The following is a 20,512-nucleotide window of genomic DNA, read 5'->3' as shown; positions in this document are numbered from 1 at the left end:
ATAGTAAGTAGGGCCTACAGTGTAATTTGTGAGATATATACAGCCATGTAACAATAAACATCCTTTACTAACGGGTTTTACTAGCCAACAAAAAAGAATAATGAAACACTTGTCTTTACCCTACTTTAGAATCAGCAGGCTTCCCACAATGTATTCAAAGTTTATTATTGATCTACGTGGCTTGTTTTTTTTTTTTTTTTTTGTATTTATTTTTCCCTCCTGGAAGGTGTGAGAACTACAGCATGACTGCTTGGCAGATGAGTGTGAGATGGCTTGCTAGAGCTTGAGACTCGTGCCTTAGTTGTGCTTCAATAGGCATGAGACTTGGTATATTCGCTACTGCCAAGAACGTCGGCAATATACAGTAATATAATTGATATATAAACCATCAGATCATGCTGCCATGATTGCCTCTTCTCTTGACTACTTGTTTGCTTGGCCATCATTGCAAAAACAGGTGGAATTAAGGTTTGACGAAATCCAGCTTGCAGGCATGATGCTCACCACAAAGCTATGGGACCCTTTAATGAAGGGGCGTAACTCTCTCATGCGACCTCTGACCCAAGTTTCACAGCACTTTGGTTCCTCTTCTGTACGCTGCCAAAGAGGGGGTGACCCCCTCACGAAAGAGTATGACGCTATTGTCATCGGGGCGGGACACAATGGTCTTGTTGCGGTGAGTACACGTGCCCCATTCTTCACATTGTACAAATGTTGGCGTACATGGACCCAGCACACATCATCACATGCCTTATTGAACTCCTTTTTCTTTTCACTTCTTTTTTTATTCACATAATGTAATTGTCTCTTGTCCAGTACTCCTCATATGAGTGAGGTCCTCGTATCATAAATGTGAAACATTTTGTAGTGGATAAATTAATTGTCATGCATTTTGAAGTACAATCCATAACAAAGGTAAAAAGATGTGAATACGAGTATTTGCAAGGAGGTTGAAGAGATGGAGTAACAACAGAGTTATTCTCTTTGATCTATGTTCGAAGCCGCCGCTCAAAAATATTTGAAGCATGTGCCAAACAGGATCTGCCGAGCCGATACGAAGACAATTGACTCGTGTCTCATTGCATAATCACCAGCCACTTTCAAAGAAAGATATGTCTTTGTGATGGTAATTACTTTTCGCTATCCCTTCTTATAAAAGGTAGGTGGTACAGACACGAGGATGCGCGAACAGAAATTGAGGAAAAAATGCTGAAATGAAGATGAAAATTACTCGATTGGGCATATGCGGGCACTAATCTGATATATCTATCAATAAAGAATTACACTTGAAGATTATTACCTATTAGTTTCATTTGGGGAAATGAAGTCGAAAAGTGATAAAACCAGCTTTCCAGGATGGTACAGTTTTAAACATTTTCAGATAATACAGCTCTGATTTACACTTACACTGTATACGCTAATTTCTGAACGGAATTGACTTTTGTTTTACATGCTTTATTATTATTGTATTAAGTGAAATTTCATTTCATGTAATAAATACATAAGCAAAATATGGCCAACATTATGATAACGTTCAAAATGAATCTTCAGATTGCTCAGCAAGACGGCGGCTTGGAACATCGATCATCAAAGGCACAAGTGCACCTGTGGAATTCTTTTGTACATCAGAAATCTGACAACTGTTTGAATAATTACAGCCAGTTGGAACTCCATGTATAAAACCTCCTTGGTATTTGTTTGTTGTTCATGTTAATCAGTGGTAGTATATTCTGGCATCAAAAGCCAGTAAAGTGAAAACATACTATGCAAAACTCATCTTACTTTGCTCATTAGTTTAGTAATTTTTTTTAATGCAAAATTTTCTCATTTTGATTTATGTCAACTTTAATATTGAGCAATTAAGGTTTCAAGTTAATGATATGGAAGAAAATCACAGGGGAACCAGGTATGCCATGAACAAATTTCAAAGGGAATCACATTATGTGGGAGGCAATGGCTTAATAACTGCATTGTTCAAATACTTTTCTTTTTTTGACTGGGGCTATGAATTTTTTTTAAACTGTTAGCACTGAAATTCATTTTAAGTTTTCACCATGGGTAATAGAGAGGACTCGATGTTTGTGATCTTATTGTGAAACTGATCCAAGAAATGAAAGCAGTTACCGAGTCAGAGCCGATGCTAATAATTTGATTTTTTTTCTACTTCCATGCAGGCAGCATACCTGCAGAAAGCTGGGCTAGACACCCTTGTCCTGGAAAGACGCCATGTCATTGGCGGAGCGGCTGTCACCGAAGAAATTGTGCCAGGTTTGTTACCTCCTATCAGTAGTTTGTAGATGATGTCATTTCCATGGTTATGAGGTCTTGATTCATCTCAGGGAACACTACTCAAAATCAGCCACTGAAAAGTGATTTGGTAGCTGCATTGAGTGATCTAAAATTCATTATAGTTTGTATATAGCGACAGTGTGTAACATTGTATTAGCTTTCAGCCTGCATTTTCCAAAATGCAAAGAAACAGAGAGACAGACAGACAGAACCATTCTGCTACGGCAGTTACATATTGTGGTTGTGTGTCCTTTTTTTTTTTTTTTTTTTTTTAATGGGTAAGGGTATGGGTGTTGGCGATAGAGTACTGTTTACACAGTATATTTCACAAATTTTGCAAGTTAACTGATATTCATGGAATTAAAGGGTGTGTATAGTTCTGGTTGAGGTGAGGATTTAGCTTTTAACGTTTTGCGAGATATTCAGAAACCACTCTGTGAGATGTCAAAGAGTATGCAATTCTAAGGGGTATCAAAAGTTTATTTGATGAAAATCGGTTTTGAAATGGCCGAGATATCCAAAAACAATTTGAAACAAAGAGATCCTAATAAAAGGCGTTGCCTGTCACCTTTTATTATTATCACTTTTTTGGATATCTCAGCCATTTGAAAACCAATTTTCATCAAATAAATGTTGAATCCTTCTTAAAATTACATGCTCTTTCATATTTCATAAGAGGTTTCTCCTTATCTCTCTTAGGGTTGTTATAAACCTGAATCCCAACCTCACCCAGTACTGTACAGTCCCTTTAACAGGGTTGGGAAAATTGCCTTCCATTTAAGTTCATTATTGTCTATCATATCTGAGGTGAAAATTGCAACATTTCTCTTGAGAAATCATTCCATTTTGAATGCTAATTTAACCACTCGCAAAATTGTCTTACATATTCCAATTCACAAAATATTATACCATCAAAATATGTTGCATTAAAGTATATGAAGCATTATTAGAATAATGCATAATCACTTGTGAGGAGAATCCATGTTTTATTTTCATTTATGATTATTACATGTAGTCATATATGCAATGTATTTAGATTTTTTTAAGGTTTAAATGACTATGCTGATGCTGTTGCTGCTGCTGATTAAATGCAGAACTTTACCTCCAAAGGTACAAGTTGTATTGAACAAAGCTCCGTGTGTTTATCCCATGTAGGATTCAAGTTTTCAAGGTGCTCCTACTTGCTGAGTCTCCTGAGGCCTACCATAGTCAAAGATTTGGAGCTTAAGGTAAAAGATTGTTTTCAGGATGTTTGTCCATTCCATACCATTCAAAATTTAGTGTGGAAATGAGAAAGTAAAGTTTTAAAAGTGCAACTGGGAAAATTTGGACAAAATTGCATTAAAAGTAAGGAAGTTTAAATTTTACAGATTTGCCAACTTTTTCAAAAAATTGTTCTTTAATAGTTGATATGAATATGCAAGTGAGTGAGCTGATGATGTCACCACATCACAATTTTCCATTGATTGTGTAAAAGATTTAAAAAAAAATGATGGAAATTCAATGTAAAATTTATGAGTATATGGATATGGATATATGAATGTAAGTATACATGTTATGTGTCTTCATGTACCATGGTATGTAGGGTTTAGACATATGGAGGATATGATATACTCAGATATTATGCGTACGACAAGCACGCAAGGAGGACGTCCAATTCAGACGATCTTTGGGATGGGAGTGAGGGTTTTCCAATATGCAGTATGGGTTCTGTCTTATATGTAAACAGGACAGTGGAGGTGGTACTTTTTTAAGCAGGAGTAATGCATTATTGATATTTTATTCACAAGATAAACACATCACAGAGTGTAGGCAAGGAATGTGCTTATCTTCGTCACATGTGAATGGTTCTCTTCTATCTCTGTAGAAGCATGGTCTAAAGGTGTACCTGAGGCCAGAGCATGCCTTCACCCCGCTCCTGGAGGAGCCGGGGCCCAGCGGAAGACCCCGGTCCCTCCTCATGAGCCGAGATGAGGAGTTCACCAAGCAACAGATTGCCCAGTTCTCTCAGAAGGATGCGGAGGTACAGCTTTCTTGAGAGAACATACTGTACAAGCTGAAATTTTCGCGGTGGTTTTATTTTCGCGAATTTCGCGAATCGCCTTTAAACCCCGAAAATAACAACACGCGAAAATAACAACCCGTAAATAAGTAAGTTCAGTTAGACCCTCACAACCGCGAAATTAGCAACACGCGAAAATGTCCTCCAAGTAGCAATTCGCGAAAATATCTGTATGCGAAAATTTCAGCTCGTACAGTAGTTGCCAATTCTGCATGACATCACCACTCTTTTACTCTCATGTTCTTTCTTCAATCTGTATAAGATTTTGATGTTCCCATTGTATGTTCGTTTAGCAACCCCAGTGTGGTGAATGTTCAAGGTGAATATGAGTGTGATAAAAGTTTGTCACTGCAGGAGATGAATCATGCCTAGCATTTAAAAAATGATTCCCTATATCACTAAACATGTCAATTTGGAGAAGTACAAATTGTAATAGACAAATTTATGTTACTTTTATTTATTTTATTTTTTTTTTAAGGGGATGGATCAAATGACATTGGATCTCTAATGACTAGGTATGAGACTAATGTTACAATACATTACTGGTGTGTAAACAACCATCAAAGTTCCATACATACATTGTATAATTACAGTTGAGTCTTCAAATATGTAACGCTTTTTATAACTGGGTAAGTTAGGCGTAAATATTTTATGAATAGCAACGTAACATTAGGATAAAAGAAAATGTGTTATTTTATTCAGTGTCAGAAGTCAAGTTGTCTACGTTTGGCCCAGTTTGAAAGCACATTATTTTTTTTTTCCCTTCCACCATGCATTTTCAAAGATTGCATTTTCTAACAGTTGATTATGGATTGGGTGTGACTATTGCTTTACTGCTTTGTAGAAGATCAGCTGAGGTACATCATCTTGAAGGGCTCCCTCTATCTTTGTTTCAGGCTTACTTCAAATTTGACGACTACCTGAATCGGATTGCGTCAGCCATCACCCCTCTCCTTGACAACCCTCCCATTGATCTCAACCCCAGCAGCAGAGCCTCCATGAAACAAAAGATGCAGATGCTGGACACAGTCAAGTCCATTGCCAAATCAGGTTTGGGGTTTAAAACTTGCTACAATCAGTGTTCACTAATGTGTGCATCGCCTGTCATGTCCTTTTTTTTTTTTTTTTTTCTCCTACCAGTACTGATGTGTTAAACTAATCTTTTTACGAAGTAGTGATGTTTTTAAGTTATCCCGCAATTTAGTAATCCAGCAATCCCAATGGTATCACAGTGACCTTTCATGGGGGGGTGTAGGAAACCATGGCATTGTTTCACCTTGGTGCATTTGACCAACTTGTGTGAAGGCCAAGTGTAAATGGGAGATTGAAATGAATGGGCAGTGCTTTGCAAACTAGAAATGCACTCTGAGAGCACAGACCTCAGCGAAGCAGCTCATTTTCACCACTGATCTTGTTTTTCCGCAGAGATTAGTGAATTCCACCCATACGTATGCGTGCTGAAAGTCGCCCGATTTCCCTATATAGAAACCTTTTGTTACGTCATCAACTTCCAGCTGCGCGGCGTGCCTCACCTTAGCAGAAACTAGAGCATGCACATGCACTTTAGTGTGTGTATGGAAACCTAAAAAATGCGCAGCTTTAACTCCCAAGTTCATTGACCCTACCTGCCAAAATATCGAAAATCCTTCATTAAAATCCACAAAAATTGCTAGATCACTATCAATACTTGTGTCATTCTCAACCTTTCCTGTAAGTTTCATCCAAATCCGTTGACAGCTTTTTGAATTAAACTGGACAGCAAAAGAAAGTACCCACTTCTGTCAAAGGCTACACACAAAAATTCACCACTTAGAAATAAACAATTTTTGTACACAGGTATGCTGCAATATCCATTAGTAATCACATACCCAATAGCAAGTGATTATCTTTATTACAAAGAAAAAAAAAATGACATGCACAGCATCTTGGTCACTGAATCAAAAGTCACAAAATGTAACAGAATGAGCCTTACAAGCCTAGCAAGACGTGGCATAATTTTCCTGATGGAAGCTTGCTTAGACCAGAGTAAAGTACTGTACGAGCTGAAATTTTCGCGGTGGTTTTATTTTCGCGAATTTCGCGAATCGCCTTTGAATCGCGAAAATAACAACACGCGAAAATAACAGCGCGCAAATAACTAAGTTCAGTTAGACCCTCGCAACCGCGAAATTAACAACACGCGGAAATGTCCTCAAAGTAATGTCCAGTCTATAGAGCTAACTGATTTTATTCTGAGAATTAGCGTAATCAGGAAGGATAGCATCTCTAAATACAGAATACACTCATTAACATCATTTTGACAAAACAGGTGTTCACTTAATTGACATATTGGCTGTTTAAAAATGTTATCCATTCAGTGGCCATTTTTGCATGGTGGAAAGTGCTGTTGTGTGGGATTTTTGATTCATTGACCAAGATGCTGTGCATGTCAAGTTCTTCTTTGTTATGAAGACATTCACTTGCTTATGTGCATGTGATAAGTAAGGGGCATTGTAGCACACCCGTGTACAAAAATTATATATTTCTAAGGGGGTGAATTTTTGTGTGCGGCCTTTCACAGAATAGGGTACTTTCTTTTGCTGTCCAGTGTATTTTGCACACAGGCAAACAAACCAACAAATGCCAAAGAAAACATAACCTCCTCCCTTGGCAGAGGTAACAAGGGCCACATTGCTGTGGGACAAGCTGCATCAGTTAAACATTATGAATTGTGTTTTCCAGAGAAAAAAACAAAAACAAAAACAGGGCACATTTATTGTAGATTGAATGAGTGCCTTTATATGCTAGAGGTGTCACATAAGTTAATGAATGTTGAAATATGATGCCAACATGAAAAATAAATCACCCTTGCTCCTAAGGTACTACATGTAGGTGCTGTACTTGGTAGAGATGAACATATGTTTGCATTGTGAAAATTGAAGTTGAAAATCGGGTTAGGGCTGCTACTTTCAATGTGATCACATATTCTCAGACAATAATGTTGCATTTTCATTTCATATAACTTTTGTAGGATATGGCATATACTGTATCAACATTTAATGTTACATTGTATCAACCGTCAGCTGCCTGTGTTATTTGATTTTAACACTGTTTGCATTATTCAGCAAAATTATATTAATCCCCCTTTTATTAAAAAAAAAGTTCAAGTATATCTTTTCTTGATCATATCAAGTTTAGTTTGCCCTTTGCAGAGCCAATGCAGGTAAATATTCATATCAGAATTGCCAAGTATTCCTGAAAGATGAAACATCTTTTTATGCCTTGACAAGAATTTAGAAGCTTCCCTGGTTGAGGATTTTTTTTTACCTCATTGAGATGCATATATCACACAAGTATCTCCATGATTGCTTTTTGGACTCCCACAACTTTCATGTGTGACTGTTGGCAGCCCTGCTTTAACATTATTGTATCTTTCATTCACTCATAAATATGAATTTCTGCACATTTGAAATGATGCTTGTAAGATGGCTGTTGCATCAACTATGATAATGATCTTCACATTTTGAAATTTGGAATTGCAGGCAAGATTCTCGGGAGAGACATTCCTGCATTCTATGAGTTACTGACTGCACCCATGAACAAGGTAAGATCGTACTTTATTGTTCATTCACAAGATGATTGATTATTTTCAGGGTCAGAGTTCAAGTTAGTGACCCTAAGAAATAGATTTCGTCATTGTAAACCCCAGACAAAGCCAAGGATTTAGGCATACTTATTAGAATCTTTGTGGGCCAGTGACTTGTAAGAGATCCTGAGTGAGTTAGATGTGTTTAACTAACTTCTGCGATAACCCATACTGGACTTGATGTATGTGTTGCCACCTTTAATTTGTTGAATGACATACTGCCCAACAGTACCTCACATGCACAGACACTAAGACACTAATTATAGACTGCTATTTTCTCACTCTTCTGCGGAAGCCATTTGAACAGAAACAATGCATGTGATGTTATTATAGAAGTTGATCTGCTGACCTCCTAACAAGAACCTTCCTCTTGTTTGTTTGTTTTTTTAATCTCTCTCTTTCTTTGTTTAGCCACATGACATTGTTTGAGTAAGAATTAATGTTCAGCTTGTCACTCAACCCATTGCATGTCATTTTGAAGGTGATGTCCATAGATCACTAGAACTTGAATCCAAACATTCCAACCACATTTTTCCTCTGTACCTCTAGCATGTCTGCAGCCTAAAATTGACAACATGAAGCACGGGAGACCCACTTTAAGGAGATTTGAACAAAGCAAGACTAAAGCAGGACTCAATATTAACTTATTTGTCTGAAAGCCCACTTAGATCTTTAAATCTGAAATTTTGGTGGCCTGAAAAAGATATGAAGTAGCCAAAAATGAAAGCAACAGTGACAGTCCATGTTCAATCTTAGTCAATTGCCCGATCGAGTCACCAAAAGATACATTTGGTGGCCCGACATCACTTTTTAGTGGCCACAGGCCATTGGGTCACTGCTAATGTTGAGACTAAAACATAACAAAATAAAGCAAATACCTGTGTCCATTATTTGTATTGTCAGATACTGGATCGCTGGTTTGAATCTGAACCCTTAAAGGCCACCTTAGCTACAGACTCTGTGATTGGAGCCTTCTTAACCCCAGACACCCCAGGCAGTGGGTAAGTCGCCGCTCATCTAAAAAATCTCTCTATCTGTTTGCTGTGTTCTTTTGCCTACTATTTAATAGTCAAGGAATTTAATGATTCAGATGATATGAATATAGGATGATAATATAGGGTGGAAGTCACAATGTTAATGGAAATGAGCTGCTTGGCAGAGATCTTTGGAGCACTTTTCTAGTCTATGATTATCATCATAATCAGTATCTATCTATTATCACCATTATCATGCAAGAGTAGTGCTAGCGTACAAAGTGTTTATCGTCAAAGTTTAATAGCAGTTCCCTAGCTGTATCATCATTTTCTGCAGCTATGTCCTGCTGCACCATGTGATGGGAGAGGTGGATGGAGTCAAGGGGGCGTGGGCGTATGCCGAGGGGGGCATGGGCGCAGTGTCTGCCAGCATCGCCAACTCTGCCAAATCCCATGGGGCAACCATTCTGACTGACAAGGTATAGTGGATCTTGCTCTAATGCAGAATGTAATTTCAGGAGATTTTGTCAAGTTTTCCCTATCCTATGTCACTCAGTTCATGACAAGTGTCAAATCCCTTCATATTGAGTAATCCTTGTGATTGTCGAGACTAGTTTGAAAGTATCTTAGTTTGCTATTAAAGAAGTCAGTCAGATATTTGTGGAAGTGGTCCTGTTTTGTGCGGTAATTTAGGATCATTATTTTCCAGTTGCGTAATACAATATTCCAGATGATTTATGTCAAAAGAGAAGAGATTAAGTAGATTAGAATATACTGTGATGATGTGAGGTGTACTCTGTATAAATGACATGAATTTAGGGATTTAATGATGGATCAGCAATAAGATTTATGTAAAATCGGTTTATAGTTGGTGAGCCATTGGCCAAAAATAGGATTCTCAGGAAAATACCAGCATTACATATATGAGGCAATGAGCTCAAAACTTGTACTTGTACATATGGTTACACAATTATCACTGTACGTTGAAAATATGTGAAAAAAAAAATAATCCACTGCTATGCCCAATTTTAAAGAAAACCCTGCTGTTCCACTGGGTTGATTTGTAGTCTTTTTATCAAAAGTAACCTGAAATGTGGTTGCAAATTGCCCTGAAACCATGTTTCCTGAACACTAATGGTGCATTCTGCCTCTTACATTTCCGCGTTGCCATGGCAGCCTGTCAGCTCCGTCCTCGTGTCTGGAGACAACGCGGCTTGTGGAGTGGTGTTGGAGGATGGGACTGAGATCAGGAGCAAAGTGGTCCTCTCCAATGCCACGCCCAAAATCACTTTCCTGGACCTCCTTCCCTCCGGTCTCCTACCAGCAGAATTCGTCCAGCAGGTGTCGTCCTTTGACTTCAAGTCCCCTGTGACTAAGATTAATGGTAAAATAATTTTTGTGTCTCCTTCCTTTGAATAGCTCTCTTACATGTATGGTCTCCTAATCTTCATTTGTTTTATTTCTTTTTTGTTTTATGTATGTTTTCATCTTTCAGTTTCTCTGAATCTGTCCTCTCTCTCTCTCCTTCTCGATCTATCTATTTATCTATCGATCAGTCTGTCTGTTTATCTGTCTGTCTGTCTGTCTATCTTCCAATCTATCTCTATCCCTATTTCTTGGGTAAGTAAGGTCAATTATGCCTTTTGAAATGTCATGTTTGTTAAATTTTCTACAGCATGCTGTAGTTAGTATCTGCTGTAGGTCCGAAAACTTTCTGTTGTATCTTTTACCATACAGTTTGAGGAGAGGGAATGTTTTGTCTCCTCTTCCTCACAATAAAAATAATCATGTTAATTATGATTATGATCAAATTTACGGTAGTTTTTATATCATTATTATCATTCTTATTATTATCATTATTATTATTATTATTATTATTATCATCATTATTATTATTATTATTATTATTATTATTATTATTATTATTATTATTATTATTATTATTATCATCATTGTTGTTGTGGTGGTTGTTGTTGTTGTTGTTGTTGTTGTTGTTATCATCATCATCATCATCATCATCATCATCCTCAGCATGAGTATCATGTCCATTATATATAAGTTGGTCATTGCTTTTCCAGGACTGTAAGTACAAATTCAGGGGCTTTTTAATGATTGCACCCAGTCCCTGGGCAACTTTTAATGTTTTTTCCACCTCATATGCACCACTTCTAATCCTCCCTAGGGAAGATAACCCAATGGCTGCTACTTTACAAATGACATCCCACAGGGTCTCCATCAGCTCCTAGTTAGAGAATGCTGTTGTAAAATCAATATTGTGCTGCGAAACAATCCAAGGTGCTGTATTACCAGGGCATTGAACCTGTGACCTTGTGATTTCAAGTCCACTGTTTTACTGCAACACTGTACAACACCTTCCTCTCCTATTCATTAATGCTAAAGTTTTGTTTTGTGTTTTTTTTTTGTTTTTTTTTTTACGAATTCTTATATTTGGAGTTTTAGTAGAGTTTGCCCTTTTATACCTTCCACAAATGTTTACTGATATATCATTTTTGTTTGCTTTGTTTGGTTGCCCCGATGACTTTCAGTTGCCGTCGACAGACTTCCTAATTTTGCTGCCCTGCCCAACAAGAGTGACGACACTCCTGGCCCCAACCACACAGGCACCATCCATCTCAACTGTGAAAAGACGAGTCTCTTGAACGATGCCTACGATGATGCAGTTAAAGGAGAACTGCCAACCAAGTTAGTTGACACATTTCTATCTTATGTAGCACCATCCCTATAATATGAGCTTCTCACAATTTTTAACAAGTTTCATGGTGTACCTGTTTCTCAACTTTTACTTAAAAAGCCTTTATTGTTTTAATGTATGTTTTGTTTAATTGTTTATGTTTTTCCCAAAGTATCAAATTCATGCATCTATATCTCCAAGGAAGGTAATTAAAAAAAAAAAGGATATTAAGCAGGGAAATTAGTAGTAGAGAATAGAGCAGCTTACTGTGCATGACCATTTCTCTTTGTTGGTTGTGTGATGGAATGTATCACTCTCAAAATAGTATTTTGATGAATTGGACATTTCAAATTTACAAGTAATTTCTCAAAGATTAGGTAGCTGTTTCACCTCAGTGTGCCCATCTCGTGTATTCTTTGCTACAATATCACATCCATCACTAAGTCCCTCTAATCAAGTGATCTGTCTTTCCTTTTAATTCCCCCAGGCCCATGATCGAGATGTGCATCCCGTCGTCACTGGACCCCACCCTGGCGCCCCCGGGGTGTCACGTCATCTCCCTCTTCACCCAGTACACTCCTTACGAGCTCAGCGGTGGCAGGCAGTGGGACGACGCCACAAAAGACACATACTGCGACAGAGGTGAGCTAGTCCATTTGACAAGACCCCACTGGCAGCTGATGCATAAAGTCTGGGTCATGTGACCCAACATTTGTACTTGCCCTCTCCTGTATTCTGAATTTGGAGGAAAGAATTGTTATATCTTGACCATCATCAGTCCATTTTTACGGATTGTCTCTCTCGGTATCAACAGAAGGCGGAAGACACATAGGGGAAAACGAGGTGGTCACTTTTGTTTTGATAAAAATTTTAAGTTAGGTGTTTTGAATGCCCGTTCCCTACGTAATAAATCTTCGGTATTCCAAGATTTTGTTACCGATTACCGTTTAGACTTCACATGTATCTGCGAAACCTGGTTGTCCTCGTCTGATGATGCAGCTATTGCCAATCTTCGTCCGAGTAGCTATACCTTCCATCACTGTCCAAGGGTCTCCAAGCGCGGAGGCGGAGTTGGGTTTCTCTACAAGGACAATCTTCAAGTTGTCATAAACCCATCACGGAAATACACTACCTTTGAGTCAATGCATGGAACTGTTTCAAATGCACACTCCTGTGTGGACATCGTCGTTGTGTATAGACCTCCTGGAAATCATTCTTTCTCAACATTTCTCGACGAGTTCTCACAGTTTCTTGATGAGACTATGTACAGACCATCACCTCTGGTGATCACGGGGGATCTGAACATCCATTTTGACAATACTTCATCCCCAAATACGCTGAGGTTCAATGATCTCGTCAGTTGAATGGCATTTCCCAGCTCGTCTCATCTCCTACCCATGATAAGGGTCATATTCTTGATGTCATCATGGTGCGAAACTCTGATAATGTTCTCTACTCCAGCCCCAAGGTCTTTTCCAGTATCTGAGACCATTCTGCAGTTTCCTGCTTGCTCAAGTTTGTAAAGCCTTCTCGTGTTATGTCTGAATTCATCTGCCGCAATATCAAGAAAATCAACAGGACAGCATTCGCCGAGGATATTGTCAGCTGCAAATTGATGCCTTCCCCAACTGACAGTGTGGACTGCGTTGTAGAAAATTACAACTCAGCAGACTCCTCAATATACATGCTCCTGCAAAGACTCGAAAGATCAGGAAACGCACTGACTGTCCTTGGTACAACTCTGACATTGCGGCGGTGAAGCGGAAACGTAGGAGACTCGAGCGCAAATGGCTTTCCAACGGTAAAAGTGAAATTAACAGGAAATTATTGTGTGCTCAGAAGAATGTGGTAAACTCCCTGCTGAAGAAGGCCAAACGATCTTATTACGTGGGCCTCATCGAAGACTGTGGCGAAGATTCCAAACGGCTCTTCTCCGTTGCCAACCGCCATCTCAATCGAAAGCAATCTTCACCATTACCATCCCACACGGACAGTTCTGCAATGGCCGAGACTTTCATTGATTACTTTCGGAATAGGTTAGAGACTATCAGTAACAGTCTCTGTCCAGACGAATTGGCGCAGGAGCCCCTCACGACAGCTTCCCTTGAAACCCTGAAGCCCACTGATCCCGACGAGGTCCAAGCTCTTCTTCGCAGATTACCTCCCAAGTCATGTTCTTTAGATCCAGTCCCCACTGTATTGATAAAAGATTGTTCATCCATTTTCGCTCCTATTATTTCAATGATTGTGAACCTAAGTATTGATCAGTGTTACGTCCCCTCATGTTTGAAATGTGCATATATAACACCTCTTTTGAAAAAACCTTCCTTAGACCCAGATTCACTCCAAAATTACCGCCCCGTCTGTAACCTTCCATTTTTGTTTAAAATTCTTGAAAGGATTGTTTTCTCCAGACTTACAGATTATCTCTTGGTTAATAATTTATTTGATCCTTTTCAATCCGCATATCGTCCTTACCATAGCGTAGAAACCCTTCTCCTTAATGTGTCAAATTTTATTCTACAGGAAATGGATCGTGGAAATGTTACTGCTTTGATTTTACTTGATTTGTCTTCCGCCTTCGATACTGTTAACCATGCAATTTTGTTAAACACCCTCCAATCTCTTGGTGTAAAAGGTCAGGCATACGAATGGCTTAAATCTTACCTTTCATGCCATTCACAGGCAGTGTGTGTCAACAGTTGTAAATCAAATGCTATACCTCTCAAATGCGGTGTTCCACAGGGCTCTGTGGGCGGGCCCACCTTGTTTTCCATTTATCTTATTTGCCTGGGAGACGTATTGCGCCAGCACAAAATTAATTATCACATATACGCTGATGACATTCAATTTTATTTGTCTTTCAAAACTAACCAGACCGATGCCTTACATGCTTTGAGTCAGCTTGAGAATGCAATGAACGATGTTTATTCATAGCTGAACTCACATTTTTTGAAATTGAATACTGATAAATATGAGTTTTTAATGTTTGGTTCGAAGACACAATTAGGTAAACTTGACATAAATTTCTTTTCCTTTTCCGGCATGTCAATTAGTGTGTCCCAAACCTGTCGCAACCTGGGTGTAATGCTAGATTGTAATATGACTATGTCTCATCAAGTTTCTAGCATTTGTAGATCTGTAAGATACCAACTTCGCAATATCGGCTTCATTAGAAAATATTTGAACCGATCTTCTACCGAAAAATGAGTCCATGCTTTGATATCCTCTAGGCTCGATTTTGGAAACTCTGTCTTATTTAACTTACCACAAACTCAGCTCTCCATGCTACAGAGGCTTCAAAATGCGGCAGCACGCATCATTACACTATCCAAGAAGCACACTCACATCACCCCTATTTTGAGATCACTTCATTGGTTACCAGTCAAAGATCGCATTATTTTTAAGATTTTACTTCTGACTTTTCATTGCATTCAGGGCGCTGCTCCTCAGTATAACATTGACTTACTCCGTAATTACATCCCTGCTAGATCTCTACGCTCATCCAACTCCGGTTCTCCGTTCTCTGATAATTCCAAGATTCACTACAATATGGGGCACACGTGCCTTTGGCCATGCTGCTCCCACCTTATGGAATAACTTACCTTCAGCCGTAAAAAATTGTTCTTCATCAGACTCTTTTAAAAGCAGTCTAAAAACTCACTTGTTTAAAGCCTCAATTTGATTACTCATTACATGTATTTGATATTTGTATGTCTTTATCTCCTTCACTTTCTCTTCCTTCTGCACCTAGAGCACTCTGCAGAGTGGATTTGGCGCTATGTAAATCATATCAATTATTATTATTATTATTATTATTATTATTATTATTATTATTATTATTATTATTATTATTATTATTATTATTATTATTATTATTATTATTATTATTATTATTATTATTACTATTATGCGGCATTCCGTTTTTTTGTTTTTGTTTTTTTTTTTTGGGGGGGGGGGGGGAGTGTGAAGAATTAATACAGAATACCGCACTTTAAAATGTGATATTCTGAAGTTTCAACAAAGTGTTTCTAAATAGTCATGTTGATAGGTTGGAGACTGTATGCTACTCTGTCCGTAGATATCATATGATAGGTAGGACATGCTTTGGTATAGAATGACACGAGTTAGTTTGGTATTACTGGTATATGGATGGCTTGGTATGGTGTGGTATAATTTGGCTTAGTATCATATGCATTTGCATACCACAAAATGCACTTTCCATTTCATTTGGCCATAAGGTCTTTAGCAGCACATGTTTGTAAGTCAAATATCTGTAGTATTAATCTATTAAAATTGACATTTTTATGAACTTCAGTGATTACTGCTGTGAAAACAGGAGAAGAAAGGATAGCAGCTCTGATGATGACTTCTTTCCATTTGCAGTCTTTGACTCCATCGAGGCCTATGCACCCGGATTTAAGGACAGCGTCGTTGGGCGAGACATCCTCCCTCCTCCAGACCTTGAAAGAATATTTGGCCTGACAGGAGGGGTAAGAGTTCTCCTACAGAAGGCATGGTAAAACCAGGCCCGAACACCTCCCCCCCCCCCCCCACTTTTTTGCACAATACATAGGAATACAAGGGTTGTAACTGCACCCCACTTCTTTTTTTTTTTACCCCGACAGTGACAACAGAAGAAATACAGGGGAAACTCGATATAACAAGATGGTCGGGACCGAGTCGTTTTCCTAGTTATAGCCGATATCTCGTTATATGTCAGGAGGCATGGAAAAAAGCATGATATTAAGACATTAATTTGCACATGTGGGACTACCCATCACCTTTCAATCAAATTGGGACCGAGATAGTTTCCTCGTAATAACGGATATCTCGTTATAGCAGTGTTCGTTATATTGAGTTTCCCCTGTAGAATGTAGTAAGCTTTTGCCGATTGCGAGTTGTACCAGAGTGATAGGAGCGGGAAAGGCCGTTTTTGTTTGTTTGCTTGTTTGTTTGTTTGTTTGTTTTTGTGTTTGGTGGGTTTTGTTTTTGTTTTTGTTTTGTGTTTTGCTTGTCAGCTGAATAAATCTGGAAGTGTACAGTGCTGGCTCTAAAATTCACCTTTGAATTTCAACCTAATAACTATTTGTAGGCAATCGTTAACATTATAACAAATAGCCTCTCAGCGAGAATGGCTGATCATATATATAGCTAAATAATGATACAGTTTTATCAATATTGAAAAAGAGTCAATTCATTTTTGTTTCCTCTCTGGTGTGTTTGTGTGTGTCTGATGTATTCTGACAGAATATCTTCCATGGAGCCATGTCTCTGGATCAGCTCTACTTCTCTCGCCCCTTCCCCTCTTGTGGGAGCTACCGCACACCAGTCAGGGGGCTCTACCTGTGTGGCAGTGGGTCGCATCCTGGTAAGAAAGACCATCAAACTTCAGTCGCAAAGAGCATCCAAACTTTAAAGGACAAGTTCATCTTCATAAACATAAGGATTGAGAGAATGCAACAATATTAGTAGAACACATCAGTGAAAGTTTGAGGAAAATTAGAGAATCGATGCAAAAGTTATGAATTTTTAAAATTTTTGTGTTGGAACCGCTGGATGAGGAGACTACTACAGCTTGTGAGTCATATGCGTACAACAGTATAAAGAAAATGTAAAGAAAATTCAACATATTTTCACTTTTTTCGCATAATAAAAGAGCACTTGACTTGCCTCTTTCTAAAGGCAGGGGGAATAATATTACCCATAACATTTGTCGGTAACGAGTTGGGGGAATGTGTACTTTTTTCAAAAGATGAAATTTTGTGAAATTCTCTTTATATTTTCCTTATGTTGTTGTACGCATGTGACATCTAAGTTATTCACACACTGCAGTAGTCTTCTCATCCAGCGGTTACTGCACAAAAACTTCAAAAATTCATAACTTTTGAACGGATTGTCCGATTTTCCTCAAACTTTCAATGATGTGTTCTACTAATATTGCTACATTCTCTCAATCCTTATGTTTATGAAGGTAAACTTGTCCTTTAAGGGGAATTCGAGACCAGTCAAAAGTTCCATTTGTGATTTACCAAAACTGACAAAATAAGAGTGTAAAGCATTATGTTATTCCTCACTGAGCAACTGAATAATGAGCAGTAAGGTACATTAGCATTTTAGACTGGGGCACAATTGCATACATATAAAAAGAAAACTTGAAATTTCAATTCTTAAATTTCAAACTATAAGGCAAGTTGTGAGGCAATGGCATCATCAACTTATCATTTCCATATTCATGTTGACTGTTCAGGAACTGTTGTATGAACGTTCACAAAATGTCACAATCTTTCTACTTCCTAATTTGCATCCACTTTTGGTAAAATTTTTATGGTTATGTTTGTAAAATTGTATCCCTTCTTTCCAGACTCATCTTAAACTGGTTCAAAATTATCCATTTGTTGCCCATTATGTGTTGCTTGTAGCCCATTGGGCCATAGATCAAATGTTTTATCAATTTCAGATGACTTCATGCTATACACAGTGTATGGAACCAAGACATCAAGTCTAGCGTGGTATTATGCGGTTAGATCAGTACATACAAGATAGTACATCCCACATGACAAGTTCTTTCATGTCACAAACCTTTCATTCGGGATCAAGCATTTGTTCACTCAGATTATGAAATAGCATCTCCTCAAAAAAAAAAAAAAGTACTATGGTAACAAAAGCTTTTTAAGATATAAGTATCCTTTCCTAACAAATTTCTTTGGAGAAAAGATATAAGAAGATATTGATTTTATCAGGGGGAGTAATACAGATGGATCACTTGACTAATTGTAACTTGCCGTTTGATTGGTTGCCCCTGGTCAGGTGGTGGAGTGATGGGAGCTCCAGGGAAAAACGCAGCGATGGTCGTCAGGGCAGACAGAATTTGAGCCTGCAGCACCTCGTACCCATCGGTCAAAGTGAGAGAGTCATAAAAATCAATGAAATTGCGCAGATATACTTACAGTTTTAAATAAAGATAATATATATCACAGTATGCAATTATTGTGTAATGCTATATTTGTATAAGCAATCTTTCCAATACTGAAATTGCTGAAAATTGCTGTATTATTGTAAAGCATACCAAACAAAGAATAAATTGAATCAAATCGAATGGAATCGAATGAAACCAAACCAAATAGAATAGTACTCACTATGTAAATTATTGTTTAATGTCACACTGCTGAGCAGTAATGTAACTATTACATTTTGTGCAATCTGCAATGTTTGATTCAGCCAGACTGGCTGTGATTATATATGGACCAAAGAGAATATTTTCAGTAGACTTTTACTCGGGATGAAGGCAATGATGATAAGATGTATGGACAGATATCTATCATTGAAGCCAGCGAGATTAGCTGAAATTTGGACAGTGTAGGAGAACATTCTCAGGTAGTTTTCTACTCAGTATGAAAGTGATCATGAGGGAGAATATTAAATGTACAGAAATCATGTTGGCCAGCCAGATTGGCTGAAATTTGGACAACTAAGGAGACAATTTTTAGTCCATTTACAGGTCTGCCAACATCCCCACAGCCAAATCAGGGAGATTCCACACAGCAATCAAGGAGATATCTGTGTGTTACATGCATTTCAATGGGCGAAAATAATTCCCAAATCAGGGAGATTTTAATATTCTCTTATTCAGACATGAACAGATTTTGATATTTTCAGGGAGACTCCTGCAGAATCAGGGAGACTTGACAACTCTGCATTTACAGTCAAACCTGTCTATAGCGGCCACCCAAGGGAAACAAAAAAAGTGGCCGTTATAGACAGGTGGCTGCTATAGACAGGTTATCCAACTTTGTGTGCCTTGCCTCATGTACATGTATTATCGTTGTATACATCTGTAAAATTTACATGTACATGTATATACATATGCACACGTGAGTTTCATGCATTTCAGTGCCGGCGTTATCCCCGGTTGCACGGTATATGACAGTAGCATGTGTGCAGCCACGCAGAAAGCTTAACACTAGTGCATTATTATGACTGAATGAGCGATGAATGCAGCTGTGGCGATCACTGAACGTTGCCCATGAATGACTGGCACGGTTACAAACCAGAAAATCATGCTGAATTACCGGCTCAACTACGTCTCCATTGGGTCTGTGGCTGCTATAGACAGGTTAAAATCTACCACTGGAAACAAAATTTGTGGCCGCTGGCCGCGTTAAACAGGTGGCCGCTAAGGCAGGTTTGACTGTATTTTTAATCAAGACAAAGTTTATGAACGAATGTAAATCATTGCAGGCGCAGTGGAGCACCCCAATTATCTTGCAGAAATCCATCGGCAGCCGAGCCTCATTTGCATAAAGTGAACAATATGTACTCGCGTAGTTGAGAAAAAGTAAACAACTTCTCAAGCTAATAACAATTTAAGGAAACCTATTTTCGGATTAAAATTGAGTTAGTCTGAATTTGAAAACATGTCCGAATATGTACATATAACATATTAAAGGATTTGATAATGATAAAATGTGAAATTTAGCGAAAACCTGGCGAGCAAAATTACCCAAAATATGCCTCGAAAATCATCCTAAAATTCACGAAGTGTGATTGCGGAACCAAAGCGCCATTCGAACAAAGTACACCGAAATTTATTTATCTGCTTGCATTTTAAATTTCATACAGTAATATTCCTGGCCATGGTTGTGTTGGAAAAAAACAGAAGGTGATGTCAAAAATGACATGAATTCAAAGCGTACAGGTCAGTCCCATGTATATATAATCGCGTCACTGTAGTGTTGCATGTTACAGCACACACAATGCATTGCTGCATGCAGCGTGCGCGGCAGCAGCTGCTAAGCAGTCCCTGCCGTGCGACACTCGGCAAAATTGACTGCGTCATATGCAAACCAACAATGAGCACGAAATCCTGA

At 38.3% G+C, this 20,512-nt stretch overlaps 1 protein-coding gene across 1 annotated transcript; it reads left to right on the top strand.

Annotated features, from left to right (window-relative positions):
* The first annotated feature begins 432 nt into the window (after nt 1-432).
* Nucleotides 433-18,618, top strand: LOC140241542 (pyridine nucleotide-disulfide oxidoreductase domain-containing protein 2-like). Its single transcript, XM_072321276.1, has 14 exons — nt 433-676; nt 2,175-2,268; nt 3,445-3,518; nt 4,157-4,312; nt 5,248-5,401; nt 7,873-7,934; nt 8,880-8,977; nt 9,288-9,429; nt 10,127-10,334; nt 11,497-11,653; nt 12,130-12,284; nt 16,029-16,135; nt 16,893-17,013; nt 18,453-18,618. Exons 1-14 carry the CDS (start codon nt 494-496, stop codon nt 18,515-18,517), a joined length of 1,776 nt encoding a protein of 591 aa, XP_072177377.1. The 5' UTR covers nt 433-493; the 3' UTR covers nt 18,518-18,618.
* Nucleotides 18,619-20,512: the final 1,894 nt, after the last annotated feature.

This window comes from Diadema setosum, chromosome 18 (assembly GCF_964275005.1).
Source record: "Diadema setosum chromosome 18, eeDiaSeto1, whole genome shotgun sequence".
NCBI classification, from domain to species: Eukaryota; Metazoa; Echinodermata; class Echinoidea; order Diadematoida; family Diadematidae; genus Diadema; species Diadema setosum.
The sequence above is the reverse complement of the archived record's forward strand: the minus strand, read 5'-3'. Positions and strand labels throughout refer to the sequence as shown.